At 36.5% G+C, this 26499-nt stretch overlaps 1 protein-coding gene across 15 annotated transcripts in view; it reads right to left on the reverse strand.

Annotated features, from left to right (window-relative positions):
• Positions 1–26499, reverse strand: part of PARD3 (par-3 family cell polarity regulator) — an 817661-nt gene that overhangs the window by 336402 nt on the left and 454760 nt on the right. For all 15 annotated transcript variants that reach the window (XM_090266179.1, XM_090266183.1, XM_090266178.1 and 12 more), the window contains exons 6-7: positions 11732–11820; positions 9462–9545 (exon numbers count right to left, since the gene is read on the reverse strand). In XM_090266179.1, the coding sequence (XP_090122305.1) occupies positions 9462–9545; positions 11732–11820 (173 nt within the window). The remainder of the gene's footprint in view (positions 1–9461; positions 9546–11731; positions 11821–26499) is intronic.

Raw genomic sequence — 26499 nt, forward strand, 5'->3', positions numbered from 1 at the left:
TTAGATCATGTACTATTAAGTTAGACTGTGAGTTCCAAGTAGAAAAATAAGTTAAATAAAAATAATACAATCATATTACTTAAAAATCTTCAATAATGTCACCATTAATTACTGAATTCAATATCACAGCCATTCACAAACTGCTTTCTAACAACCTCTCCAGTTCTATTGCTTTACTAAGGGTTTGCATAGCATCCATATCTAAAAATCTACTTCCTCTGAATCCCAGTGGCACAGGTACAGAGAGTTCTTTTGACAAACAGCATGAATCTTAATATATAATGTATACTTCTCATTTTGACTGTGAAGTCCCTTAAAACTAAACATAAAATATTCTGATTTCATAAGCCCAGCCCTATGTCAGTATACTTTATATCCTGATTTTTTAATATTTAGCATTACAATGCATCATAACCATATTTCCCATGTGATCAGACTCAGAAAGAATCTTAACTATCAAGGCAGACTATGCCCACACTGTTTTATTCTAACATAGCAATGCCATGTCCATTCATTCTTTTACTGAGCAATGCCTATGGGTCAAGTCATAGAAATACTGGGTTGGCGAAAATGTTCATTTAGTTTTTTTTTAATAAAGCACATTTTTCATTTTTGCCAATAACTTTATTGATCTGGTATTTTGAGTATGTCAGCGATCTCCCATGTGGTATAACGTTGTTCTCAATTGATGTCTCAATTTGAGTATCCAGTGAGAAATCTCCAGGATGAAACTTGGCAAAGCACTTTTAAGACATTCTATTAGTCACAGCACCTCAACCACACACTTCACAAATCGTTTTTTTGCATTTCAGTTGCATTTTCACCTTTCTTGAAATAATAAAGCATAATATGCTAAAAATGTTGCTTATTTTCTTCCATCCTCAATATTAAAATGACTACACAAAAATTTACAAATTTTGATTTTTTTAATGCATGCTGAAATGACAGCTGTCACAATACAATCTAACAAATTTTTTTTAATGAAGTTGAAGAAAACTAAGCAGTACTAGAGCCATATTACAAAAAAACAACAACAACAAAAAAAAAAACTTTTTGGCAAACCAATAATAAAAAATATATATAAACCATGGAGTTTCTGGTATAGGAAATGGCAATTATGAAAGTAGTAACATTTGTGACTCAACTAAGTTAAGTTTGACATTTAAATCAAAATGAAATGAAATTATACATATGACGTGAAAACTCATTTCTAGGTAATAAAACCGAATAGAGTTCTGGATGGGGATTGTTAACTTTATTTTCAAATAACATAAAAGATGACTAAAGAAAAGCTGCATCAAAGGGAAGATACTGTTCTTTTCTATTCATCTGTTTGTCTCCATTTCTGCAAATATGAAGCACTGGTTTGGGGATGAAACAACCACATGCCAATTGTCACTGATGCCCCATTCAATGAATAATACCAAACCTACTCTAGAAAACAGCCTTTCTGAATATGTCCAGGAAATATTGTAAAAACCTTCATTATACCTCAGCCCATAATTACCTAAGTGGCTTTAAATTTTTCTCTAACACTGATTTCACATTTTTTCTGTTTTCCTGAATTATATTTGATATTAAAGATGTTCTGCATTGTGTTGCTTTAATTACGATACATTTTCCCCATCTGCATTGTTTGGTAGACTTGCTGACTTTAAAATCTAAACCAGAAAACAACACTGACATATGTGTCACTTTTAGAAAAGTAAAAGCAGACCTCAGGTACACTACAAGATCAGTTATAATCAAGGCAATAAAGCGAATGTCACAGTGTAAAACGAGTCACGTGAATTTGTGTTTCCCATATAAAATTTATGCTTTCACTGTACTGATGAAACTAATAAGTGTGCAATACCATTATTTCTTAGAATGTACCAACCTTATTTAAAAAGTTTTTGACTTCTGGCCAAGATGGAGCCTTAGACAGACACGCAGGGTCACACTCTACAACTAAAAAGGATTAAAACTACCTTAAAACGAGAGGTAACCAGAAGTTCCAGATAATCGAGATGCATGGAAGTCCAACAAAGAGATAAAGAAGAAACTCGTCCAGACAGGGAGGGGAGGAGCGGGGCGGAGAGGACGTGGTGTGGTGGCGACGGCAGTGGCAGACTGGTGGAAAGCGCAGTCACACATTTTAAAAAGTCAGGAGGGACACCTGGGGAGCACTCCCAGCACCAGACCAGACCACTGCAGCTCACAGTCCCAACACTGGGGAAAATAAAGTATCATTGCTTCTGTCTGCGCAAACCAATGAGAGTTGGGGTAGAGGAAGAAACTGTCAGCCTCTAAACAGAGTCCGCTTGTTTAAAGGGCCCCCACAGTCCTAGAATGTCTGCAGACCCACCAAATCTGGGAACAATGGCCAGGCAACAGCTAGAGAGATGCCAGTCCCATACAGAAACAAGAGAAATGACTAGAAAAGGTGCGAGTGCTAAACGAGGGGCATCATTCCCTCTCAGACCCCTCCCCCACATACAGCACCACAACATGGTGAAACAGGTCACCCACACTGATGAATACCTAAGGCTCCACCCCTTACAATGTAACAGGTGCAACAGCTCTACCTAAGACACAGATGCAAACAAACACAGGAGACTGTCAAAATGAGGAGACAGAGAAGTATGGCCCAAAAGGGGAAATGGATCAAAGTTTCCAGTTGGAGAACTAAGCAACAAGGAGATAGCCAACCTAACAGATGCAGAGTTCAAAGCACTGGTGACAAAGATGTTCACAGGCTTGACAGATATGCTTGAGAACGGCAAACGCATAAGGGAAGAAGTGAAGGCTATGCTAAATAAATGAAGGAAAATCTACACAAAACCAATGGTGAAGGGAAGGAAACTGGGGTTCAAATCAATTATTTGGAACTTAAGGAAGAAAAAAAGTCAACCAGTACAGAATGAAAAAACAAGAATTGAAAAAAAGGAAGAGAGGCTTAGGAACCTCTGGGACAACTTTAAATCTGTGCCAACATTCGAATCATATGGGGTGCCAGAAAGAGAAGAGGAAGAGCAAAAAATTGAAAGATTATGTGAAAAAATAACGAAGGAAAACTCCCCAAATTTGGCAAGGAAATAGACATACAAGTCCAGGAAGCACAGAGAGTCCCAAAGAAGGTAGACCCAATGTGGACCACACCAAAACACATCATCATTAAAATGCCAAAGGTTCAAGATAAAGAGAGAATCTTAAAAGCAGCAAGAGAAAAGATGAGTTACCTACAAAGGGGTGCCTATAAGACTCCCAGATGATTTCTCAAAAGAAACTCTGCAGGCAAGAAGTAACTGGCCAGAAGTATTCAAAGTGATGAAAAGCAAAGGCCTACAACCAAGATTACTCTATCCTGCAAAGCTATCATTTAGAATGGAAGGGCAGATGAAGTGCTTCCCAGACAAGGTAAAGCTAAAGGAGTTCATCATCACCAAGCCATTATTATATGAAATGTTAAAGGGGCTTATTTAAGAAAAAGAATAAGAAGATCAAAACTATGAACAATGAATCTAAAAAATAAAAACAAAATCCAATTAAGCAAACCAGAACAGGAACAGAACCATAGGTGTAGGGATCATTTGGAGGGTTATCAGCTGGGAGGGGGGAGGGGGAGAAATGGGGAAATGGTGCAGGGATTAAGCAGTATAATTGGTAGGTACAAAATAGACAGGGGGAAGTTAAAAATAATACAGGAAAGGGTGAAGCCAAAGAATTTATATTCATGACCCATGGACATGAACTAAGGAGGGTGGGATTTCTGGAGGGAAGGGCAGGTACTGGGTGGAGGGTAGCAAACGGTAAAACAAATTGGGTTTACTGTAACAGCATAATCAATAACATATACTTTAAAAATATAAAATAAAAGAACATGGATCTAAAAAATAATTTTAGATAATTATCATTTCATGATAATTTTTATCATGAAAAATGCTAACATTTATCTGAGACTTCAGTGAGTCATAATCTTTTTTGGGTGGAGGATCTTACCTTCAATTTGTAATAAAGACAGTATACAGAGCTCAATAAAGCAAAATGCAATTAAAAGAGGTATACAGTAAGTACTCACTTAACATCACCAGTAAGTTCCTGTAACAGTGGTGGAAACAACCTATAACGCAACCAATTTTACCACAGGCTAACTGATATAAATATGCATTAAGTTCCCACCACATCTCATGAACATCATAAATAAACAATTTTGAACAAAACAATGTTATCCAAGGATCTGCTATATGTGTATAATAATTCAGTTACTCAGTTAGTTATATTGCCAACATCGGTTGGAATTTTGTAAAAAGAAAATTATTCTTGGAATAACTTACATCTTATGAATATGCATTTTTATATTCTCACTAAATATACATGCAATTTCTTCACAAGTTCCACTTAATTTTCCTTTCTGCTATACTACATTGCCTAACCTCCGCCTGCAACCACCATGGAGTGGATGTAGTTTCCTTTACAAGCTATCATCACATTTAAAATCATCTTCCCCTATAAGCCAGCTTCAGTTACCTAATTCTGACAATACTTTATTAGCTGACAGAGTAGCTATTATATGACTATATCAATATTTATCATTATTATAATTGTGTGATTTCTTTGCTATCACTCCACCTTGACTGCAAGGCCTTGGACAAATACTAAGTCATTTATCTCTGTTTCCTATCAGTTAACAAAGGCATGATTGCAAGCTAAATGCTGGGGAAGGTATCTAACCAAATAGGAAGGGCTTATTCGTAGCCATTTTTGAGAACAAAAGAGATAGAGGTGTGTTTCGACTTAAGATTGGTATCCATGATTCTGAGCAGCCTGCTTGGGTTTCTCTCCCACTGTCAACCCACCTATGAAGAACCATTACCTACCTACCAAGGCCATGAGGAAGCTTAAAAATACAACACAGGCATTGGGGAAAAAATTAGCTTTGTTCTGTTTGCCAATATGAAAACGGGCAATGCCTATAGAGGGTTTATAAAGAATCTGACTTGATTAATCTCTTTGTTCTTACATAGGAAAGGTTTATGAGACACTTTATTAAGTGTCAAATCAACAGGAATTAAAGTTGACTCGGCTGAAAACCAATTTCTAGTTCTGTAAAGGGATACTTGTCTACTTAAATGTGTTCTGTATATCAGAACTAAATACCACAATAAGCAGTAACTATGGTGGATTTTGTGAAATGCTTTCCATTGAATCAATCTAGAGAAAGTGTATTTGCTCTCTCCTTTTCCCCTTTGACTTCAGGCTTTCCATCCATTTATTTTACCCTAATATTCTTCACACTGGCATATGAAATGTGCGATAAAGACAGAAAATAACATGTTTGTCACTGAAATACTGGCTGCAATCTAATAATAAACAATTAAGCTTCATTTGTGATGAGATATATATTATAGTCCATAGGCAGTTAAAGGCACATTAATTTTAAGAAGCTATAATTCGTGTATTTATCTTATTTTTCTACTTGTCATATAAGTGAAAAAAGATTTAATTTTTGAGAGCATTTAAAATTATACTTTTAATTTTTTATAATTTTGTCACTATTTTAAAATTAATTTCATTATTTTCACTTTTTAAAGTATATTTTATTGATTATGCTGTTACAGTTGTCCCAATTTTTCCCCTTTTGCCCCCCTCCACCTGGTACCCGCTTCCCTCCAGCAATCCTCCCCACCTTAATGTCCATGGGCTGTGCATATAAGTTCTTTGGCTTCTCCATTTCCTATACCGTTCTTAATATTCCCCTGTCTATTTTGTACCTACCAATTACAATTCTTAATTCCTGCACCATTTCCCCCTTTCTCCCCCTTCACCCTCCCAGCTGATAACCCTCCAAATGCCCTCCATGTCTATGATTCTGTTCCTGTTCTGGCTGTTCGCTTGATTTCTTTTTGTTTTTCTTTTTTTAGATTCAGTTGTTGATAGTTGTGAGTTTGCTTCCATTTTTAATGTTCACAGTTTAGATCTTCTTTTTCTTAAATAAGTCCCTTTAACATCTCATGTAATAATGGTTTGGTGATGATGAACTCTTTTACCTTTACCTTGTCTGAGAAGCACTTTACCTGCCCTTCCATTCTAAATGACAGCTTTGCTGGGTAGAGTAATCTTGGTTGTAGGTCCTTGCTTTTATCACTTTGAATACTTCTGGCCAGTTACTTCTTGCCTGCAAAGTTTCCTTTGTAGGTAACTCTTTGCCTTTCTCTTACTGCTTTTAAGATTCTCTCTTTGTCTTTATCCTTTGGCATTTTAATTACAAAGTGTCCTGGTGTGGTCCTCTTTGGATCCAACTTGTTTGGGACTCTCCGTGCTTCCTGGACTTGTATATTTATTTCCTTCGCCAAATTAGGGAAGTTTTCTTTGTTCTTTTTTTTCCAAATAACTTTTCAATTTCTTGCCCTTCCTCTGGCATCCCTATGATTTGGATGTTGGCACTTTTGGAGATGTCCCAAAAGCTCCTCAGCCTATCCTTGTATTTTTTGAATTCTTGTTTCTTCATTTTGTTCCAGTTAAATGCTTATTTCTTCCTTATGTTCCAAATTGTTGATTTGAATCCTGGCTTCCTTCCCTTCACTGTTGGTTTCCTGTGGATTTTTCTTTAGTTCACTTAGTGTAGGCTTCATGTCTTCCCTCAGGTTTTTGCAGTGTTCAATGAGATTTCTGAACATCCTGATCACCAGTGTTTTAAACTCTGATCTGATAGGTTGGCTATCTCTGCTTTGCTTAGCTCTTTTACTGGGGTTCTGTTCTGTTTCTTCGTCTCCTCAATTTGGCAGCCTCCCTGTGTTTGTTTCCGTGTACTAGGTAGAGCCACTTCAACTCCCTGTCTTAGCACAGTGTTAAGAGTGTTAAGTTGTACGGGACGGAGCCTTGTATATTCACCAGGGCAGAGCAACCTGCTGCACCACTTTGTGGCTGTGTGTGTGGGGAGAAGGGGTTGGAGACGGGACAATGTCACTGCTGCTTGACTGCTGGAGGCTTACCTGGCACTCACCCTGTTTCCAGCCACTTCACCCACTTTTTGTATGTGACTGGCACCCCACCAGCTGCTGCCCTGGAGGTGGTCCCCAGAGTGGGTGGATTTGCATACGCTGCAGGCCCATGCTGTTCCTGTAAATGGACCCTCCTGAGAAACCAGCAGTTTCTTCTGCCACCCCAATCCCCACTGGTTTTTATAGCCAGCAGTTATGAGGCTTTATTTTTCCCAGTGCTGACAGCCTGTGGCCTGGCCCAGGGCTGGAATCACTTGCTCACAAGGCATACTGCCAATTTTTACCCACTACACTTGAAAATGGAACTCTCCATTCCACCCCTTCACTGCCTCCACAATGTGTCCTCTCTGCCCTTCCTACCTGCCTGGATGAATGTGCCTTCTTTAAATCCTTGGTTGTCGGACTTCTATACAGTTTAATTTTCTGGCAGTCTGGGTGTTTTTTGTTTTGAGGTTACTTGTGATCCTTCTTATGGTTACACAAGGAGGCAGAGCATGTCTACCCTCACCTCCACCTTAACCGGCAGTCTCTTAAGTATAGTTTTAAAGAAAATAAAGGCAAGAGACATTTTAAAAACAACTAAGCTTGTTTAACTGAAAGTTCTTTGAAGAAATGTCAATGCTTCTCCAGAGTTTAAAATTTTAAAAAGAGGAGGGAAAAAGTGAAAGTAGTTACAACTCTGTAAATATAATACCACCCCCAAATCCAAGGTGAATTTTACATCTTGTTACACAACACTAACATTCAAACCATGCACTCCAGAGAGTTCTAGGTAAATCAAAGTTTCAGCATCCAGACACTACATAAAGCATGTTGCTTTACTAAAGAGACGGAATCTGGATTTGGCCACAGTTAGGAAGACGCACCAGGAAGGGAGTACAATTATTCAAATACCCATCTAAAAATCTAAACAGATAATTTCATCACATGATTGTAATTGATATTACATCTGCCTTTTACAACACATGACACTTGTAATTGCTTGGCCAGAGTATAAACCAAGTTCTAAATTCTCATTCACTAGTCTAAGGCAACTCTCTCACTGTAAAAAAGTTAAAATAAAAAATAAATAAGACAATAACAGTAAAAGAAAGTCATTCAAAATATGAAGCCATATAGTTCATAAATATATTTCATTGTGTAATCATTTGATGGGTAAGTTAAAAAGGATGTGATAAAACTTCAACAAGTTAAATGCCTGGGAAGGATGTGATGCCCTTCCCTGTCCATGACAGAAGCCCACCAACTACTAGCTGCAAAATGAATTCATAATATGCGTTTCAACATTTTAAAACAAAAAATAATTCACAGAAAAAAGCATCAGAATGAAAGAAACTCACAGAGCATTTTGAAAGTTTTTAAGGATATATGGCCTATAAAGTAATAAAGTCATATTAACGAACAATACAAAATGCTGACATTTGAATGTATAGAGACTGAAGGGAAGTAGCCACAAGCACAGGGTAGGAAATAAATCCATAGTTTGTCTAACTTTTTAAAATGTCAAACATAATTATAAACATCTTATAAAATTAAAGAATTGAATATACATAATAAATAATTCTAAATGAATCATTAGTTATATCATCCAGATAATTTTTATTGGATCGTTTTTTTCCAGAAAATTGCTTTAAGCTCTCTCCCTTAACTTTGCAAATTCACCTGGGGTTCTAACTCTGAAGTCTATCGTCAAAGTAAAATGTCTACAAGATGTCGTTGGCAGCCGTCCGTCTCGAGAGACGATGGTGTAGCTTCTTAAGAGTCTATCTGCACCGCCGAGAATGGCTGTGCAGTCCGACTCGGGAGTGACACGGTATCTGTCTCCTCCCGTGTTGAATCGACATCTTGCGATGACGCTGGAGTGTCCTCTCCAGTGAAGCTGAAGCTACAGAGCCTGGGCGGGGTGATATGGAGGGTCTGCTGTTGCCCATGCAGCAGACCCCCCCTCTCTTCGCAGCTGAAGGGTCCAAGGGAAAGACGGAGTCAATACAGCTTGGCTTCAGGCGCGCCGCAGGAGTTGCCGGTGTTGACTACAACGTCAAACCGCCTTAGGGACTCCGGCTCCGGATTTTCTGTCGGGGTTTACTCCCTTAGCCTTTCCCCTGAAGAGGTATGCCGCAAGGCAGCGGAGGTTTTTTGGAGTCAGAGTTTTCCTTCTCTGATGTGCCCTGACTGGAAGATCGAACCAGCGACACTTAGCTCGCAGGCCGACGCTCAATCCACTGAGCCAAACCAGCCAGGGCTCTACAAGATGTAATGAACAAGAAAACTATTAGGATAATTTGAATGCTCGATCTCTTCATCAGCTTAGGTGCTTTCTGTGATTATGATGTAGACATACAAATGAAGTGGCATTTCCCCCAAATAAAAATGTTTCCATTAAGCATATGCTAAATCAACACCACTCCGTATCTGAGCTTAAATGAAGATAAAAAACTCCACATTATGATTCAATTAAAAACCTCCACAATACGTTACCTGCCACCTCGAGCACTGAAAGGCACTACATGGATTCCCAGAGGGCCTCCGTCGTTGGGGACGTGAACGAGCTTTACCATGTCACTGTGAGACAATGATGAATGAAGGGAGCATGAACATGGACTGTAAACAAACCAAACCAAGACAGAACAAAACACAACAACACAGACACACGAACAACAAAACAAAACAAAAATCCCACCAAGCACACATGCATGTACGAATACATTCTGGAATATAAGCATGGTGATGAAGGCAACATTAAACACTACATACCTGAACACTAGTCTGATGGCATGGAGAGAGAGCAATCATCAGAAATAACTACATTGAAAATTGCACAGAACCATTTCTCTCAGACCACACTCTTTCGTGTGATAGAAGTACACATCTTGCAAATCAAATCTCTGGACTTCCACTGAAAATTTTCCATCTCAATATCTACTTCAAGGATAATGAAGATTAACTGAATAAAAGTGTTGCAGCTACAGGGCACTTTATAATTTACAAAGAGCTCCTGAATATGTCACATCATTGACCTTTCCAATAATCCAATACAGTCAAAGTTTTTGCCCCTATAGACAGGTGACAGTGCAGATGTGACCCAGCAATCCTAAGTTCCCACTATCCACACAATTTAAAGTCACCATTTCTTAAACTACTGCAAATGCAGGTCATAAATTTCCTTTCTCAAAGGTAATAGATTTCTACTATAAAGCAAGTCATTTTCATAAAAGCGTTTGCAAATGAACTTTTAAGTTATGAAGTTATTTGTATAGAGTAACCTGAAGTTACTCCTATTATATAACTAAAGTACTTTACTATTAATGTAATAAGCCCAAGTTTAATAAAAACTGGTGTAAATTAGAGAATGTAAATTTTCTAAAACATTTAAATGAAATTTCAGTTTCTTTGTTGGTTTGTGTGTGTGTGTGCGTGCGCACGCGCGCATGTGTGTGTTGCACAGAAATCTAAGCAGTACTTATCTAACAATCAATATTTAATTATATATTTAGTTTGAGCAATCCAGACAACTATAAGTGATTACCAATGGATTTGACAAAGGTCACAATATAGTTTTTATATATTGGGAAATGCCAATTCAACAACTTCCTAAGTAAAAACCTGAAGTTATCCACATACTATGAATGTCCTGGTTATATAATATAAGGACTAAAGAATATTAAAGATAGGACTATCACACAATTCAAAACACAACTGAAAATATGTGCATAGATTTAATCACACACACTAATTAGGACAAACTAAAAATTCTACCATACTAAAGTAATACTATTTAAATGGATGTTTTCATATTTTTGTGGAATATTATAACATCCTAATATAGATACTATTAATACCATTTACATATTTTTAATGATTAGTTTGTCAACTGAATAGTATTCTTAATTTAATAATTATTTTTATCATATAATCTTTCTAAAAAGAACTATGACATGGCAAATATTTCTTCTATGTAAATACTTAGAGAGAGCTGTTTACTCTGTATTCAAACATAACCTGATTCTAGTACCTCATCTCACTGAGGACGTTCTTAGAACCTTCCCTCGGAGACCAAAAGAAGACAGAATTAAGAGTTCAAATGTTAATATCTAGGTCACTTGACTTTTACCCAAAGTCAAAAAAAAATTTAGAATACGTCCCTCCCTCAGAACCCCTTCCATTTAAACATGCCAATATTTAAGACAATTGTACAATTGTAATAATAAAGTCTTATTTTGTTTTTTTGTACTTAAAATCATGTTCATGGTCCCTAACCTGTGACTTGTAATTTTTCAAATACCTTGAGAGATTCTGTTTTTTTCAAATCAAAATATATATACTAAAATGGCTAATGCTTACATGATACAACTAATATTTCATGTAAATTTAATGTTTACAATATTTTTAATTTAGCAAAATTAGAGCGCAAACAAATGACCAAAATACTGACATATAACCTGAAAACAGCTGCAGTGTTGTAAACAAGAAAAAAATATTTTCAATCAAAGGCTATTCTATATTATAATTTAATAGTATTTGGCAAGGCATGAAACAGGACAGGTACATGTGGATTTCCATGCTATTCTTTATACATTAGATAATTAACACAATAGATGAAAGATGTTCTTTGGAAAACAAATCAATGCAAGGCATGTTTTTAACGCAGCACAAACAGCCCACACATGCCATATGTTTTTTGAACACTTGCTGCTATCAGTAATGCTGCATATATACTACACATTTAGTTAAAACCATCAGTAACTTACTCCAGAGAAAAGTTGGGTATGTTCTCCAAACCACTGTCAGCATGTCCAACAGGTTCCACACGACTGCTGTCTTCTGTCCCATCCTCATCCTAGACAGCACGAGACAAACAGAAGTGCACTCTGTGTGAGATATATTTATATAATGTGGAAAAAACTGAATAAAAATGGAGTCGAATAGGCACTAGATCATGTTATAATTAGGTCTTTCCCCTAGGGAAGATGACCTTTAATCATAAGAATGGGTATCTGTATATGAAAAGTTGCATTTTAAAGAACCAGTCTCCCAAGTTAGTACCCAAGAGGTGAACAAAAGACCACTGCAATGAGAAAACATTAGAACTTGTACTTAATGTTAACTTTATCATTTTTACTTCTTTTGGTGGATGTTTTAGGAAGTAATTATATGTTACTACATGTTATATTAATATAAATGTAATACACTAATAAATATATGTGCATGACACTAAAGATACATGTTTAAAATTTTTACTAATCTGTGCAGTTGAGGCCATTATAATCTTTAATGACTACCAAAATCTGCAAAGTCATATTTGTCAGTTCCTCAGTTCCATTAATGCAGCTCCAAAATGAATATGCAGTAAGTAAAATCCTGGACTCAAATCCTTCATCCTATGAAATTTCACATAAAGTTACTGTGAGCCAACTGACTATTTAGAATTATCAGTAAAGGCATTAAGATCCTAGTTATAAAGAACCACTTCTGTTTACTTCTGTTAGTGAAGGACCAAGTAAGGGGAAGGCACACACAGTGACACAGTCAACACCCAGCAATCATTCCCTTAACAAAGGCAGTATTTTGTAAAAATTATGCTACAACATGTGGCACAAACTGGGATCAGGTGAGTACGGTGGTACTCCAAAAGATGCCATGTGAAATAGACGTGATGGTTCATAAAAACAAACGAACCCTGGGCAGTGTATTTCAGTAGATTGGGCATTGGCCTGTGAACCAAAAGGTCACTGGTTCGATTTCCGGCTGGGATACATATCTGGGTTGAGGGCCAGGTACACCCATAGGCGTCATTCAAGAGTCAATCAACTGATGTTTCTCTCCCTGTCTTTCTCCCTCCCTTCCCATTTCTCTGAAAATAAATAAAATCTTCTCAAAAAAAATGAACTGTCACCCAAGAAAATGCCTTACTTTATACTGGGTTGGCCAAAAAGTTCACTTTGTGTTTTCCATAATATGGCTTAGCTGTCTTTTAACTTCATTCAAAGCAATTTAGATTGTACTGTGACAGCTGTCATATCAGTGTGCATTAAAAAAAGAAAACATCAAAATTGGTGAATTTTTGTGTAGCCATTTTAATATTGAAGATGGAACAAAATAAGCAGCATTTTCTGCACATTATTTCAAGAAAGGTAAAAATGCAACTGAAATGCAAAAAAAGATTTGTGCAGTGTATGGAGAAGGTGCTGTGACTGACTGAATGTGTCAAAAGTGGTTTGCGAAGTTTCGTGCTGGAGATTTCTCACTGGATGATGCTCCACAGTCAGGAAGACCAGTTGAAATTGATAGTGATCAAATAGAGGCATTAATTGAGAACTATCAATGTTATACCACACGGGAGATAGCTGACATACTCAAAATATCTAAAGCAATAAAGTTATTGAAAAATATGTTTTTTATTTTACAGGAAAAAAACAGACTTTTTGGCCAACCCAATACATTTTAGAAACTTGTGTAAAACCTGGTATTTGTTGTTCTTCTCTGTACACAAAGCACTTTCATTCTAAAATGACTCTGGAGTAAGAAAACACATTTAAAAAATATTAACCACCAAATGCTGTGTACAACCAAGGAAATGGCAGGAGGAGAAAAACGCTATGGGTTACTGGTTGAGGGAATTTTCAAAAAGGAAACTGGATGGCAAGGGCTGCAAAGAGTTTAAGGTTTTCCCCACTCAAAGCTCCTAAGTTAGCCTCTCATGGCTCCATGGATGCTAGCATATGAAATAAGACACCCAGGTCTGAGTCAAAGGACAGTTTATTACAGCAACAGCATTAGTCAGGGTATCATTCTTTAATGCACTGGTTCCTCAAGCTGAAGTTCTCACAAGGTGATGGGAAGAGGGCCAGGGGACACAGGCTCACACAGAGGAAATCTCAGCTTGGGGAATGCGCGTCTATACACAGACAGTACTGCTCATGCCTATGGAGGGAGATACCTCCTAGCTCCCAAATCTGTCTTCTGTACACACATCCTTGAAAGGGTAAGTCCAGTACAAGAAGTATTAAAATGCAAGAAAACCATCAGAATTATGTTTCAACAACAGAGTTCAATCTATGCATTTCCAAATAGCAGCACTCATATATGATTACTAACAAACTAAACCTAGGAATATCATTAAGAAATGACTTAGGATATTGTTCATTGTTATGAAGTAACTATCAATAATATTAAATCCTATTAGATAGAGGAGTCACACCTCCTAATCAAGGAACATATTATCTTTCAGTGTAGAACTCTATGTTCAACTAAAAAAAAAAAAAAGTGAAAGTTGAAAAAAATTTTTGAGACATGCAGTCCTCACTCCCCATGGACCCTTTCATATAAAGCTATCTTTAGATGTGCTCCAGGAAATTCAATGAAACAATGAACGGACACCTGTATTAATATCAACAATAAATTTTTTTAATTAACATAAAAAAATGGTTAGAACCCAAGAAAAGTCCCTGAATATGATGAAAAGATAACCCAGAGAAGCAGTAACCAGATCACTTTAAATGAGGGTATGGGACATCAATATCCATGAAAAAAAGTAATTAATAACCAGTTTTATATTTGTGAACATTTGGAAAGTATTATGACAAATCTGAAACAGAATGTGAGGAAGGTATGGGAGAAAGTAAAAATATGTACAGAGAAAACATAACAAATTTTTAAAAAGTCAAAGCAATTAGCTCCAGGAACAAAAAAAGAAATGGTGTAGGAGGAAATTTAATCAGAGTGCCTACTTGGTTACACAGTGAACAACTCTTACATATGAAATTATGTGATACTGGCTATTGATTAACTTAGAGGACATGGAAAGTGAAAGTGGCATAGAAGGAAAATCTTTCTTTCATCTTCCATAATAGCAAGTCAATAAATGTCACAAATGGTTTATTTAGAAACGTGAGTAAATACCAGAACAAACATCCGCATAAATTGAAAGTTGTAGCCTCTGGGCGGAGGGATGGGGAGCCAAGAGGAATAGACTGCTAGTTTTTATTTATTTGGTTTCATTTTGACTATATATTTGAAAATCCCAAAAGGGATACAGAAGCATCTATGTTCCAAATAAATATCCAGATGCGCATGACCCTCCTAGGGCACCCGACATCAAGTTAACCTCAAAGAATATAAGTCAGGAAATACAAATTACCAGCAAGGTAACAGCCCATGTTTGTCCCTGGGATGAGCAGTCTGCACAGCCTAACAGGAGCTTTGCTTGTGGGTCTCCCAGTTGTCAGCTCAAGCACAGGGTAAGACACTCGTGGCAGTCAGTTGTAAGCACTGCTCGGGCTGACCAACCTCTTGCCTCAGAGATGCAGTATTTCTTGTAAAAACACCATAACTATAGCTGCTTGTCAGACATTACAGTTTTTCAAGTCCAGCTGCAATTACCAATCACAGGTCGCCTTTACCACACCAAGGCAGTTGAAGGAAACCTTTATCAAGTTTCCAGAAAAAGGAAGCCAAAAGGTCATCAAAGCTTTAATTCTCATGCAGAAGGGGGAAAAGACTTTGTTAACTCTTTATCCATATTCTATTGATCTAAGAAAAAACTTTTAAAAGATGAAAAATCCTAGTAAGACTTCCTATCAAGATAGAGGTTAGGTAAAACATGGCTCACCTCCTTTCACAACCACAGCAAAAATTACAACTGAATTACAAAACAACTATCACCCAGCACCGTCAGATAATCAAGTTGTATTAAAGTCCAACAACCAAGGAATTAAAGAAGTCGCGTTCTTTCAGACAAATAGGAGGGGTGCAGATGCAGAGATGGAGAGACATGGAATAGGCTGATCCCACACCCACATGTGATGGATAAAATTCAGGAGGTATGTCTCGGGAGCAAGGGATCCCAGCCCCACAGCAGACCACCCAGCCCAAGATTCTAGCGCCAGGAAGAATCTTAAGTCCACATAACTTCTAGCTGTAAAAACCAGTGGGGCTTGGGGTGTTGGAAGAACCTAGGGGATTCTCAGGCATCTCGTCTTAAAGAGCCCAGAACAAATTTAGGACTTACTCAGACTGACTTCCCTGGGCTTCAGCACTAGGGCAGCAGGTTGAAGGGTACCAGTGGCAAGCAGGAAGAAACTGAAGTATCTGGCATCAGGGCAAGTGCTGGGGAACAGGTTCTTCCACAGGACAAAACTCCAAAGGCCAGACAGCAGTTATTCTTTTTGTAAATCCTCCCCAACAAAGAGACACAGAGCTGTGGTACCATATCACAGACTCCATCAATCTGGTTCACAAGGGTTGCCCCACCCTGGAGATTATCTAAGGCTCCATTCTATCCAACTTATGATGCACTTTTCAACATTAGGCCATGCTATTAAGACAAGGGGTCAAAACAGCTCTATTAATATACAAAAACAAACACAGGGAAACTGCCAAAATGAGTAGACCAAGAAATCAGCCCAAATGAAAGAAAAGAATAAAACCCCAGAAAAATAACTAAACGGAATGGAGATAAGCAATCTATTAGAGGCAGAGTTCAAAACACTGGTTATAAGGATGCTCAAGGAACTCATTGGGTACTTCAGCAGCATTAAAAAAAAAACAAACCCAGGCATAAATGAAGGTTACACTAAGTGAAATAAAGAACAATTTACAGGGAATCAACAATGGAGTGGATAAAACCAAAAAATGAATCAATGATTTGGAACACAAATAAGGAAAAAAACATTCAGTTAGAACAGCAAGAAGAAAAAAGAATCCAAAAACACAAGGACACGGTAAGGAGCCTTTGGAACAATTTCAAACATATTAACATTCTAATCATAGTGGTGCCAGAAGGAGAAGAGAAAGATTAAGAAATTTTTAAAATATTTGGAAAAATAATGTAGGAAAACTTCCCTAATTTGGTAAAGGAAATAGACATGCAAGTCTAAGGAAGCACAGAGAGTCCTAATCAAGCTGGACGCAAATAGGACCACATGAAAGCACATCATAATTAAAATGCCAAAGGGTAATGATAAAGAGAGAATCTTAAAAGCAGTAAGAGAAAGGCAAGGAGTTATCTACAAAAGAGTTCCCAGAAGACAGTCAGCTGATTTCTCAAAACAAATTTTGCAGGCAAGAAGGGACTGGCAAGAAGTAAAGTAATGAAAAGCAAGGACTTCCAACCAAGATTACTCTATCCAGCAAAGCTATCATATAGAATGGAAGGGCAGATAAAGTGCTTCCCAAACAGAGTAAAGCTAAAGGAGTTCATCATCACTAAGCCATTATTATATGAAATGTTAAACGGGCTTATTTAAGAAAAAGAAGCTCAAAACTATGAACATTAAAATGGCAATAAATTCACAACTATCAACAATTGAATCTAAAATACAAACTAAACAAACAAGCAGAACAGAAATACAGTCACAGATATGGAGATCATTTGGAAGTTACCAGCTGGAATGAGAAAAGGGGGGAAATGGGAGAAAGGTGTAGAGATTAAGTACAAATTGGTAGGTACAAAATAGGCAGGGTGATGTTAAGAACAGTATAGGAAATGGAGAAGCCAAAAATCTTATATGCGTGACCAATGGGCATGAACTAAGGAGGGGGGTTGCTGGAAAAAATTGGGGGCGCTGGGTGGAAGGGGCAGAGGAGGAAAAATTGGGACAACTTTAATAGCATATCAATAAAATATATTAAAAATAAAAATAAATAAATGATGAAGAAGTCAAAGCAGCAAAAGGAATTGAGAAAAATGAAGATTTGACATGCTTGGGTGAGAATGATGAGTTTTCTATTAGCTTAGAAATTTGTGTTAGACAAGTAAACATAAAAACATCATATAAACCTACAGGTTCTCTGCTTCTAGTAAAAATGAATACTCTTACTCTCTTCTATGACACTAATAATATAAAGACTAACACTCAAGTGAAAAGCCATCAACTGAAATGCCAATGGGTGATACATTCTGAGATCTCCAGCACTCACATGAATGATGATTTAAAAAAATTGAATTTGACTAAACTATTTATCTTTTCAACTTGAAAAATTATCTAGTGACTTTTTTCTACTTGACTATGAAATATCTCCTCTACATTCACAGATTTAAAAAAAAAGATATAAAAGAAAATTAAAGTTCTGATGGTACCCTGTTAAACTAATTTAAAATATTTTTCCTCAAGTGTTTTCACTAGTATTATTAACAGTATAACAAGTGAATCGGTCCAGTTATATTGCTACAAAACTGCTCAACTCAATCATCTTCATTACAATTTTTAAAGTATCTCCATGATTTTCCAAACTTAATGAGCAACATGTGAACTACTACTGTAAGGTACAAAGAAACTGGTAACTCTCAAACCATAGTAAGAAATAATTAGCAGCAAAGAACAAATGTAATTAAATCTTGAATTAGGGGGTCTCTGAGTCAGTCACTAGTATTAGCATACCTTCAAGTCAGGAAGTGATACTTCCACAGCTCAGGGCAAATGCCCCTGAGATCAAAGGGGGAAGATACTCATCACCAAACACTGGGAAATGGGAAAATGTAGCTAGAAAGCTCAGCAAACAATTTGGGAAATTACTACCCTCAGTTAATGTAGTTAATTGTGTTAGATTATAACTCCTGAGTATCCAAACATGGAGAAATGAAGGAGGGAGGCGGGAGGGGGAATGGCTACTTGCTTTAGTATAAAACCAGCCTGCTTGGTCTATTTGTATGTGTATATCTTTGCTGTGCACCCTGATCTGCAGACCTGTGAATAAACAAAGCCTCGGATACTGCTTAAGTTCTGTGTCCTAATGTTTTTACCGTGAGCATTTCGCACACTACTAAGAAACAGTATCCCAGAGAAAATATTTATTTGATTGACAGTAGGAGTTAAGCCACTCTGTGGAGGATCACGTTTGATGGAAAATAATTCCAAGGGGGATCAATTTTCAAGTCCCCTTAGCAAAACAAATAGGATTTCAGAAACCTTTTTTTGTTAATATTGCCACTAATTGATCAGTTGGTCAAATCACCAGGGAAAAGTCATTGCCCATCAAACCTGGGGAAAAAAATATCAGGGGCATAAGGACTCAATAACTGAAAAAGATAGTTCTACAGCAAATTTAAAAGAAATAAAATCAGGAAATGTATAATATAATTTTACTTCATGATCATTGTATTCCACTAAAAAAAAAAAAAAAAAAAACTTAATTCAAATACTGTACTTTTAAGGACAAACAATATGAGATAATAAACAAGACCTTTTAAAATAAAAAATTACTTTCTAAAAAAAACTGTAGAGGTAAATTTATAAGTGTTATATTTTTAAATGCAATGTTATTGACTATAACATAAACTATGCTCCACAGAACCCAGATCTCAACATCAAATAATTTTGGATTATAGGAAGAATAATACAGAACTTGGGCTTTTGAGCATTATATCTGAGCTTTATCCCTTCAATTGGATTCCTAAATTCTCATCTCAAGCTAATACTGATCACATGGAAAGACAAACATGGTATTTAACTCAGTCCATGTAACTTACCTTGGCCAAAGGAAAAAAACATTTTCTATTCTGAAACATATACAACATGACTCCACATAACCCAAGGCAAGAGTAGAATCTTTAGAAAAAGAACAGACGGTGCTGATTTATGAAAGCTATCTATCTACAGAGAACAACACAAACAGTATGTATCTAGGCACTGATTACATGCAGAATGGAATCTCAAAATTAAGTTCCAAAATGTAAATCTGCTTCTCATAGACAAGGAGGAATCTTACTGGAAGATATCTAGTCCAGTTTTCAATCATATACTGGAATCTTCTTCCCTTCTTCCACTTTTCTTGTGCTACATGATACACAAAGGGAAGTCTTACATAGAATCACTAAGTTCAGTAACTAATCAACCCCAGCAAGCCTCCTGGCATCATCTGCCTCACTCCTCTCCATATTTATCCCAAACAGATGAGCACACAAGTATTACCAATGCAGCAACACCATGGCCACTTGTTTTGCAGGAGGTGCCCGTTGCATTATTCAGTTCCCCAACACACTCTAATGACCAACTGGCAACCCATTAGGTAACATAATTTTTAATCAGTCTGATTCATCCTGTTTCAGACGTGGCTTGTTTACCATAACAACACAAATTTGTTTTTTTTTAACATTCCTAAAAAAATACTCTTGATTTTTGGATTGTGAAACTGTACAAATCTTGTGATCTGACCAAACTTGCTTTTCTAACAACATTCTAACATTTAGGTGACATTTTAAAATGTTTTATTTTTCAGATGAAATAAGTAAAACATGGGTAAACAATATCTATCTTACTCCATGGTATATGTAAAGACCATTATTTTTTAAAAGCAATGTATAAATCTTCATTTGATTTCCTCTTTGCCTAAAAAAAAATTTCAAAATTAATAAATGATTCATAAAAGTAGGAACTAAAATAACTTTTAAATGAAATATTTATTTAAATCAATATGAAATAAACAAAAAATTAAATATTTCTTGCTAATGATAAATGCAAATCACTTCTTAAAAAGGAAAGAAACTGCCGGTCTCTCAGCAGAGTCCGCTTGTTTAAAGGGCCCCCGCAGTCCTAGAATGTCAGCAGACCCACCCACTCTGGGAACAAAATCCAGGGCAACAGCTAGAGAGGTGCCAGTCCATATGGAAGTGGGAGAAGTGCCTAGAAAGGGGGCAAGTGCTGAGCAAGCGGCATTATTCCCTCTCAGACGCCTCCCCCACATACAGTTCCACAACGTGGTGAAACGGGTTGCCCCATACTGACCAATACCTAAGGCTCCGCCCCTTACTACATAACAGGAGCAAAAGCTCTACCTAAGACACAGAGGAAAACAAACACAGGAGCCTGTCAAGATGAGGAGACAGAGAAGTATGGCCCAAAAGAGGAAACAGATCAAGGTTCCAGTATGAGAACTAAGTGACGAGTAGATAGCCAACCTAACAAACGAGGAGATAGACAGTTCAAAACACTAGTGAGAAGGATGCTCAATAAATGCTAAGTGAAATGAAGGAAAATCCACACAAAACCAATGGTGAAGAGAAGGAAACCGGGGTTCAAATCAATAATTTGGAATATAAAGAAGAAAAAAACAGTCAACCAGTACAGAATGAAGAAACTAGAATTGAGAAAAAGGAGGAGAGGCTTAGGAACCCCTGGGACAACTTTAAACATACCAGCATCTGAATCATAGGGGTGCCAGAAGGAGAAGAGGAAATGCAAGAAATTGAAAACAATGTGAAAAAATAATGAAGGAAAACTTCCCAAATTTGGCAAAGGATTAGACATACAAGTACAGGAAGCACAGAGTCCCAAAGAAGGAAGACCCAAAGAGGAACACACCAAGACACATCATCATTAAAATGCCAAAGGTTCAAGATAAAGAGAGAATCTTAAAAGCAGCAAGAGAAAAGATGAGTTACCTACAAAGGGGTGCCTATAAGACTCTCAGATGATTTCTCAAAAGAAACTCTGCAGGCAAGAAGGGGCTGGCAAGAAGTATTCAAGGTGATAAAAAGCAAGGACCTACAACCAAGATTACTCTATCCAGCAAAGCTATCGTTTAGAGTGGAAGGGAAGATAAAGTGCTTCCCAGACAAGGTAAAGCTGAAGGAGTTCATCATCACCAAGACATTATTATATGAAATGTTAAAGGGACTTATTTAAGAAAAAGATCAAAACTATGAACATTAAAATGACAACAAACTCACAACTATCAACAACTGAATCTAAAAAATAAAAACAAAATCCAACTAAGCAAACCAGAATAGGAACAGAATCATAGGTATGGGGATCATTTGGAGGGTTATCAGCTGGGAGGGGGAAGGGGGAGAAATGGGGAAATGGTGCAGGGACTAAGAAGCATAATTGGTACAAAACAGACAGGGGGAAATTAATAATAATAATATAGGAAAGGGTGAAGCCAAAGAACTTACATGCAGGACCCATGGACATAAACTAAGGGGAGTGGTATTATAGGGGAGAGGGGGTACTGGGCAGAAGGGAGAAAAGGGGAAAAACATTGGGACTACTGTAACAACATAATCAATAAAATATACTTTTTTTAAAAAAAGAAAAAGACGGATAAGATGCCAAATCAAATAAACTGCGTAACTAGGAGAAATTTCAATTAAACAGAATCAAAGAAAGAATGGAATTAAGAGAGAAGAAACGTCAAACACGCAAGTTAATCATTGAGCTCTGTGGTTCACATAAACCTAACAGGGCTTTCAATAAGTAGCAAGACATATATTTGTACCCTGTTTTCCTTGATAATAAATACGTATTTCACCATTATTAAACTTGAAGGGACATATAAGAAAATGTTTGGCAGTCCAAAAGTCTACACCTCACTAATTTAAATTTTTAAAAAACAACTACAGACCAATATATGGGCCTATAACAAAATTCACTTATGCAAATATTTATTAGTTTTGCACTGGCTTATTACTCTCTAATGCAACATTATAATTTCACAAATGAAATGTGGTCATTAACTTACTTGAACCAATCAATAACTTGGATAAAGTAAACAGCTTTCAAAAAAAGCTTGCTTTCATTCAATTTTCTACCTTAATTGACGAAGCAAAAGGCATTTGGTAGATTCCTGGGGATCAAGAGATTATATTCTCTGAAACAAATGAAACTTATTAATATGTTTGACACAAAGTACATAGCAATAATAATTAGTCTACATGCTCAGTTTTAAATCATTAGTCTGAATGCTAAATTTTAAATCGTGGTTGAAGAGTTTATAATAAATTTAGAGATTAATACTAATAAAACTCATCTGCTGTGCATTCTTGTACTATTCTTAAAGTCCAGAAGGTGACAGAAATGCCAAACAAAAATTAAGGTCGTTTAACAAGTACACTAATTTAAAGTAGTAAATGTGTTACATTTGGTATGGTATGTTAGCTTAGGGTAAAAGAATGGGTTTTACATACAGAATGATTCTGAAAAATTATGTAACCTCTCTCAGTTTAGTTGTTTATAAACTCCAAAGAATAATGATATCTACAGTAGTCCCTCTCTATATCGCGGTTCACTTATGGCAGGCTCAGTGTATCGCAGGATTTTTAAAAATATTATAATTAATTATTTATCGCGGATTTTTCACTATATCGCGGGATTTTGTGGTACTGTATACGTATGTTGTTAAAGTTACGTAGGTTTAAGAGTGTAGAATATGTTTAAGAACATAAGTAGTGTTTATAAAAGTGTGGAAAAGGTTAATAAGGGAGTGGGAAAGATTAATGAGACTGGGAATAGTTTAAAAGTGTGTGAGAAGGGTTTATAAAGCCTTAAAATATATATAAATACTAAAATAAATGTAAGGTTCGTACTTCGCGGATTTTCACCTATCACGGGGGTGTCTAGAATGGAATACCCGTGATAAGCGAGGGAATACTGTACTGAGTTTCTATGAGGATCAATGAGCTAATTAATGGAAAATACTTGTAACACAGCCTCATGACTATTAAGTGATAAATAGGTGTTCAACACTGCCTTCTACATAAAAAGTAGAACTGATGTATAACATTATCATTTGACTTTAAAAATAAGTCTGTGTCCTATCTTACACTGAACAAGTTATAATGTACTGATATGAGATGATCTCTACCTTTTCCACCTTACCTTGGGTATTACGTTCTAGTCTTTCAAAATCATTTAAGTTTTCTTTCTTTATACAGTAATAGTAATAAAATATAAATATTTTAATTAATATATGGTTTTATTTCAAAGTTTACAGAAACTACTTTTAGTGGTTTAATATTTCATCAATTCACTTATAGCACATTTTAAAAATCCAGTAATTATGGATTTCTAAATAAAAATATTTCATTACTTAGGTTATTTTCTTTGGAAAAAAGTCAAAAATAGAATGCTTCAAATGATAATCATTTTAAGGTACTTAGTGCCTAATTACTTTCTAAAAGGACCAAACCAATCGGTATCATTTCCAGCCTCATATCAAACTGTCCATCTCACAGCTTTTACTGTTTGTACTGGAAGACAATTCTCCACCAGACTCTTGCTTATCTGTATGTCTTAAGAACAGAGATAGTATCTCCCTCCCAAGCCCCAAGCAAAGGGCAGGCATCTTAACTGCCCGTTATCAAAGTTAAGTTTCTCAGCTCAGGGTTCTTACCCTATAACAGAGCCCACAGAGCCCACTGGTGACACTCCCACAGGTTTGGGAGGTGAAGACAACTGAACCAAAAAAACTACAGCCTGTGCTGCTTGCTGTTCTCCCCCAGGAGTCTCGTATTTTCTGAAAGCTTCCGTTAAACTGTGACAGGCTAACCTGTTGGCTGGCAGAAGGATAAAATCTCAGTTCTTGAGTGGCTGCCATCTCACACACATGCACACGCATGCATGCACACCTTAGTTAATCTGACCAGCAAGAAACCTTGTTGCTATTCTATCTGAATTTAAGATTATTATTGAGGTTGAGCATATCACCACATATGTGAAATGTTCATTTTCATCTTATGCAGAATGGAGGTGGGAATGCAAGAAAACAGTACATTATATTAGCAATTTGCTTCTTCCATTGCTTTCCTTCGGGCTTTAATAGGACACACACTTCTTTTCCTGCTACCTTCCCTTTCAGTCATGTTCCCCTCAAAACTTAACTATATGCTGTAAGATGTAACCTTTAGACATATTTCTAACCAAAAATGATCTACAAGAAAGAACTGTTTAAGAGTTGAGATTGCTTAGAATGTCCACTTCAACAGTTACTTATACCAAAGTGTCTTGAATCAGAGAAATGAATTAAATGCGGGTAAATCATTTCATTAAAATTTTAATAATCCCATCATTTGCTTTTGATCACACAATCAGTTGGTACTTTTGGTTTCCTCAGGTTGTTCCCCTGGGACATAATTAAATCTGGAATTCATGATTTGCAAATGCACTAAAAAACCTCAGAGGAAAAAACAAACAAAAAAAACCCACCTCAACTCCTTTTACAAGGAAGATCGTCTTAGCAATATTTACAATGGATGCCTTCAGAGTAAGACATTCCTTACAATGTTTAGTATAAATGAATGCATAAATGATACATGGGACAAATTAAAAATATAAAACACAATAGGTGCTGGTTACTTTCAGACACAAAAATAGAAGTTTTGAAATATTTATTTAGGTTATATTCATAGATAGAAACTGTTTTATATACTCCTGAAATGAGGATCATGCTGTCTGTTTATTTGTTCATCAAATAACAGAACAGGTTAAACTGGACTACTAGTAATGGGAATTTTCTCTCTTGAAAAAGTTTATCAGGCAGTACATCAACTCAGTATAAAATAGGCTTTGTAACTAATAACTAAAATAAATTTTTACTTATTAGACAGTAAGTATATATTTTTAAAAGCCATAACCCCTATCCCATTTATGCTATCACTCCAGAGAATAAATATGTTTAATGTGTATGAACAATGTACAGTACCTTTTTTTTAAGATTTTATTTATTTTTTAGAGAGATGAGAAGGAAGGAAAAAAAGAGAGGGAGAGAAACATCAATGTGTTGTTGCCTTTCATACAACTTCAACTAGGGACCTGGCCTGCAACCCAGGCATGTGCCGGACTGGGAATTGAACCCATGACTCTTTGGTTTGCAGGCTGGCCTTCAATCCACTGAGCCACATCAGCCAGGCCAATGTACAGCATCTTTAGATAATGACAACACAAAGAGAAATACATTTAGAAGCCTTCCACACTTCCTGTAAAGTCAGCTCGCCCTTTGCTATTCAGATTAGTTTTTCAAGGGCCAGAGCAACATTTCCTTCCCTTATTTGAAAGATCTCTTGAATAGCAAATCCTGTTTCCTGTTCAAAACCTGGAATCTGTCATTAGGCAATTTCTAAAATAAATCCCCCAGCTCCTTCACCCTGATTTTGCTTTCTGTAATTCCTCATTGCCTGGTTCACAGATCTGCATCCGCTAGGTGGATTCCTTAGGCTCTGGCCATCCCTTGGACATTAAGTGTAAGAACCCACTTCTCATTTGGCCACACTACTTTGTCTCTGTTTTCTATCATTTTAAAAATCACTTCTATATGAGAATTCTTTGTAAAAATAGAATTGCACAGGTTTTCTGTGTCTACAAATTTGCTTGAGGATAGCATGTCAGATGTTAATAATATTACAACTTCTTAAAAGAATCATTAAACCATGGGAAAATTTGTGATACTGGTAATAACGTTGCTAAGGTTGAGTAGCTGAGTTACACAATTGTCTAGGTCTGTGATTTTTCAGCTGCTGTGCCACAATAATTTTTAAAACATGCAATACCTAACTTTTGTCAGGGACACTGACCTATTTTCCCTTAGATTGTCAAATAAAAATAATAATAACAACAGTCCACACAACAATAGCCATCCAGTGTGAATGAATATTAATCTATATTTTATCAAATTGGCAAAAAATATATTTTTGGTGTGCTGTGAAATTTTAGTAATTAGTTTATGTGTGCCATAGGATGAAGAAGACTTAAAATTGCTGGTCTAAGTCCAAGAGACATGCAGTTACAGACCTCATTCCTTCTGACAT

This window comes from Furipterus horrens, unplaced genomic scaffold (assembly GCF_987537825.1).
Source record: "Furipterus horrens unplaced genomic scaffold, mFurHor1.1.pri manual_scaffold_2, whole genome shotgun sequence".
Taxonomy (NCBI): Eukaryota; Metazoa; Chordata; class Mammalia; order Chiroptera; family Furipteridae; genus Furipterus; species Furipterus horrens.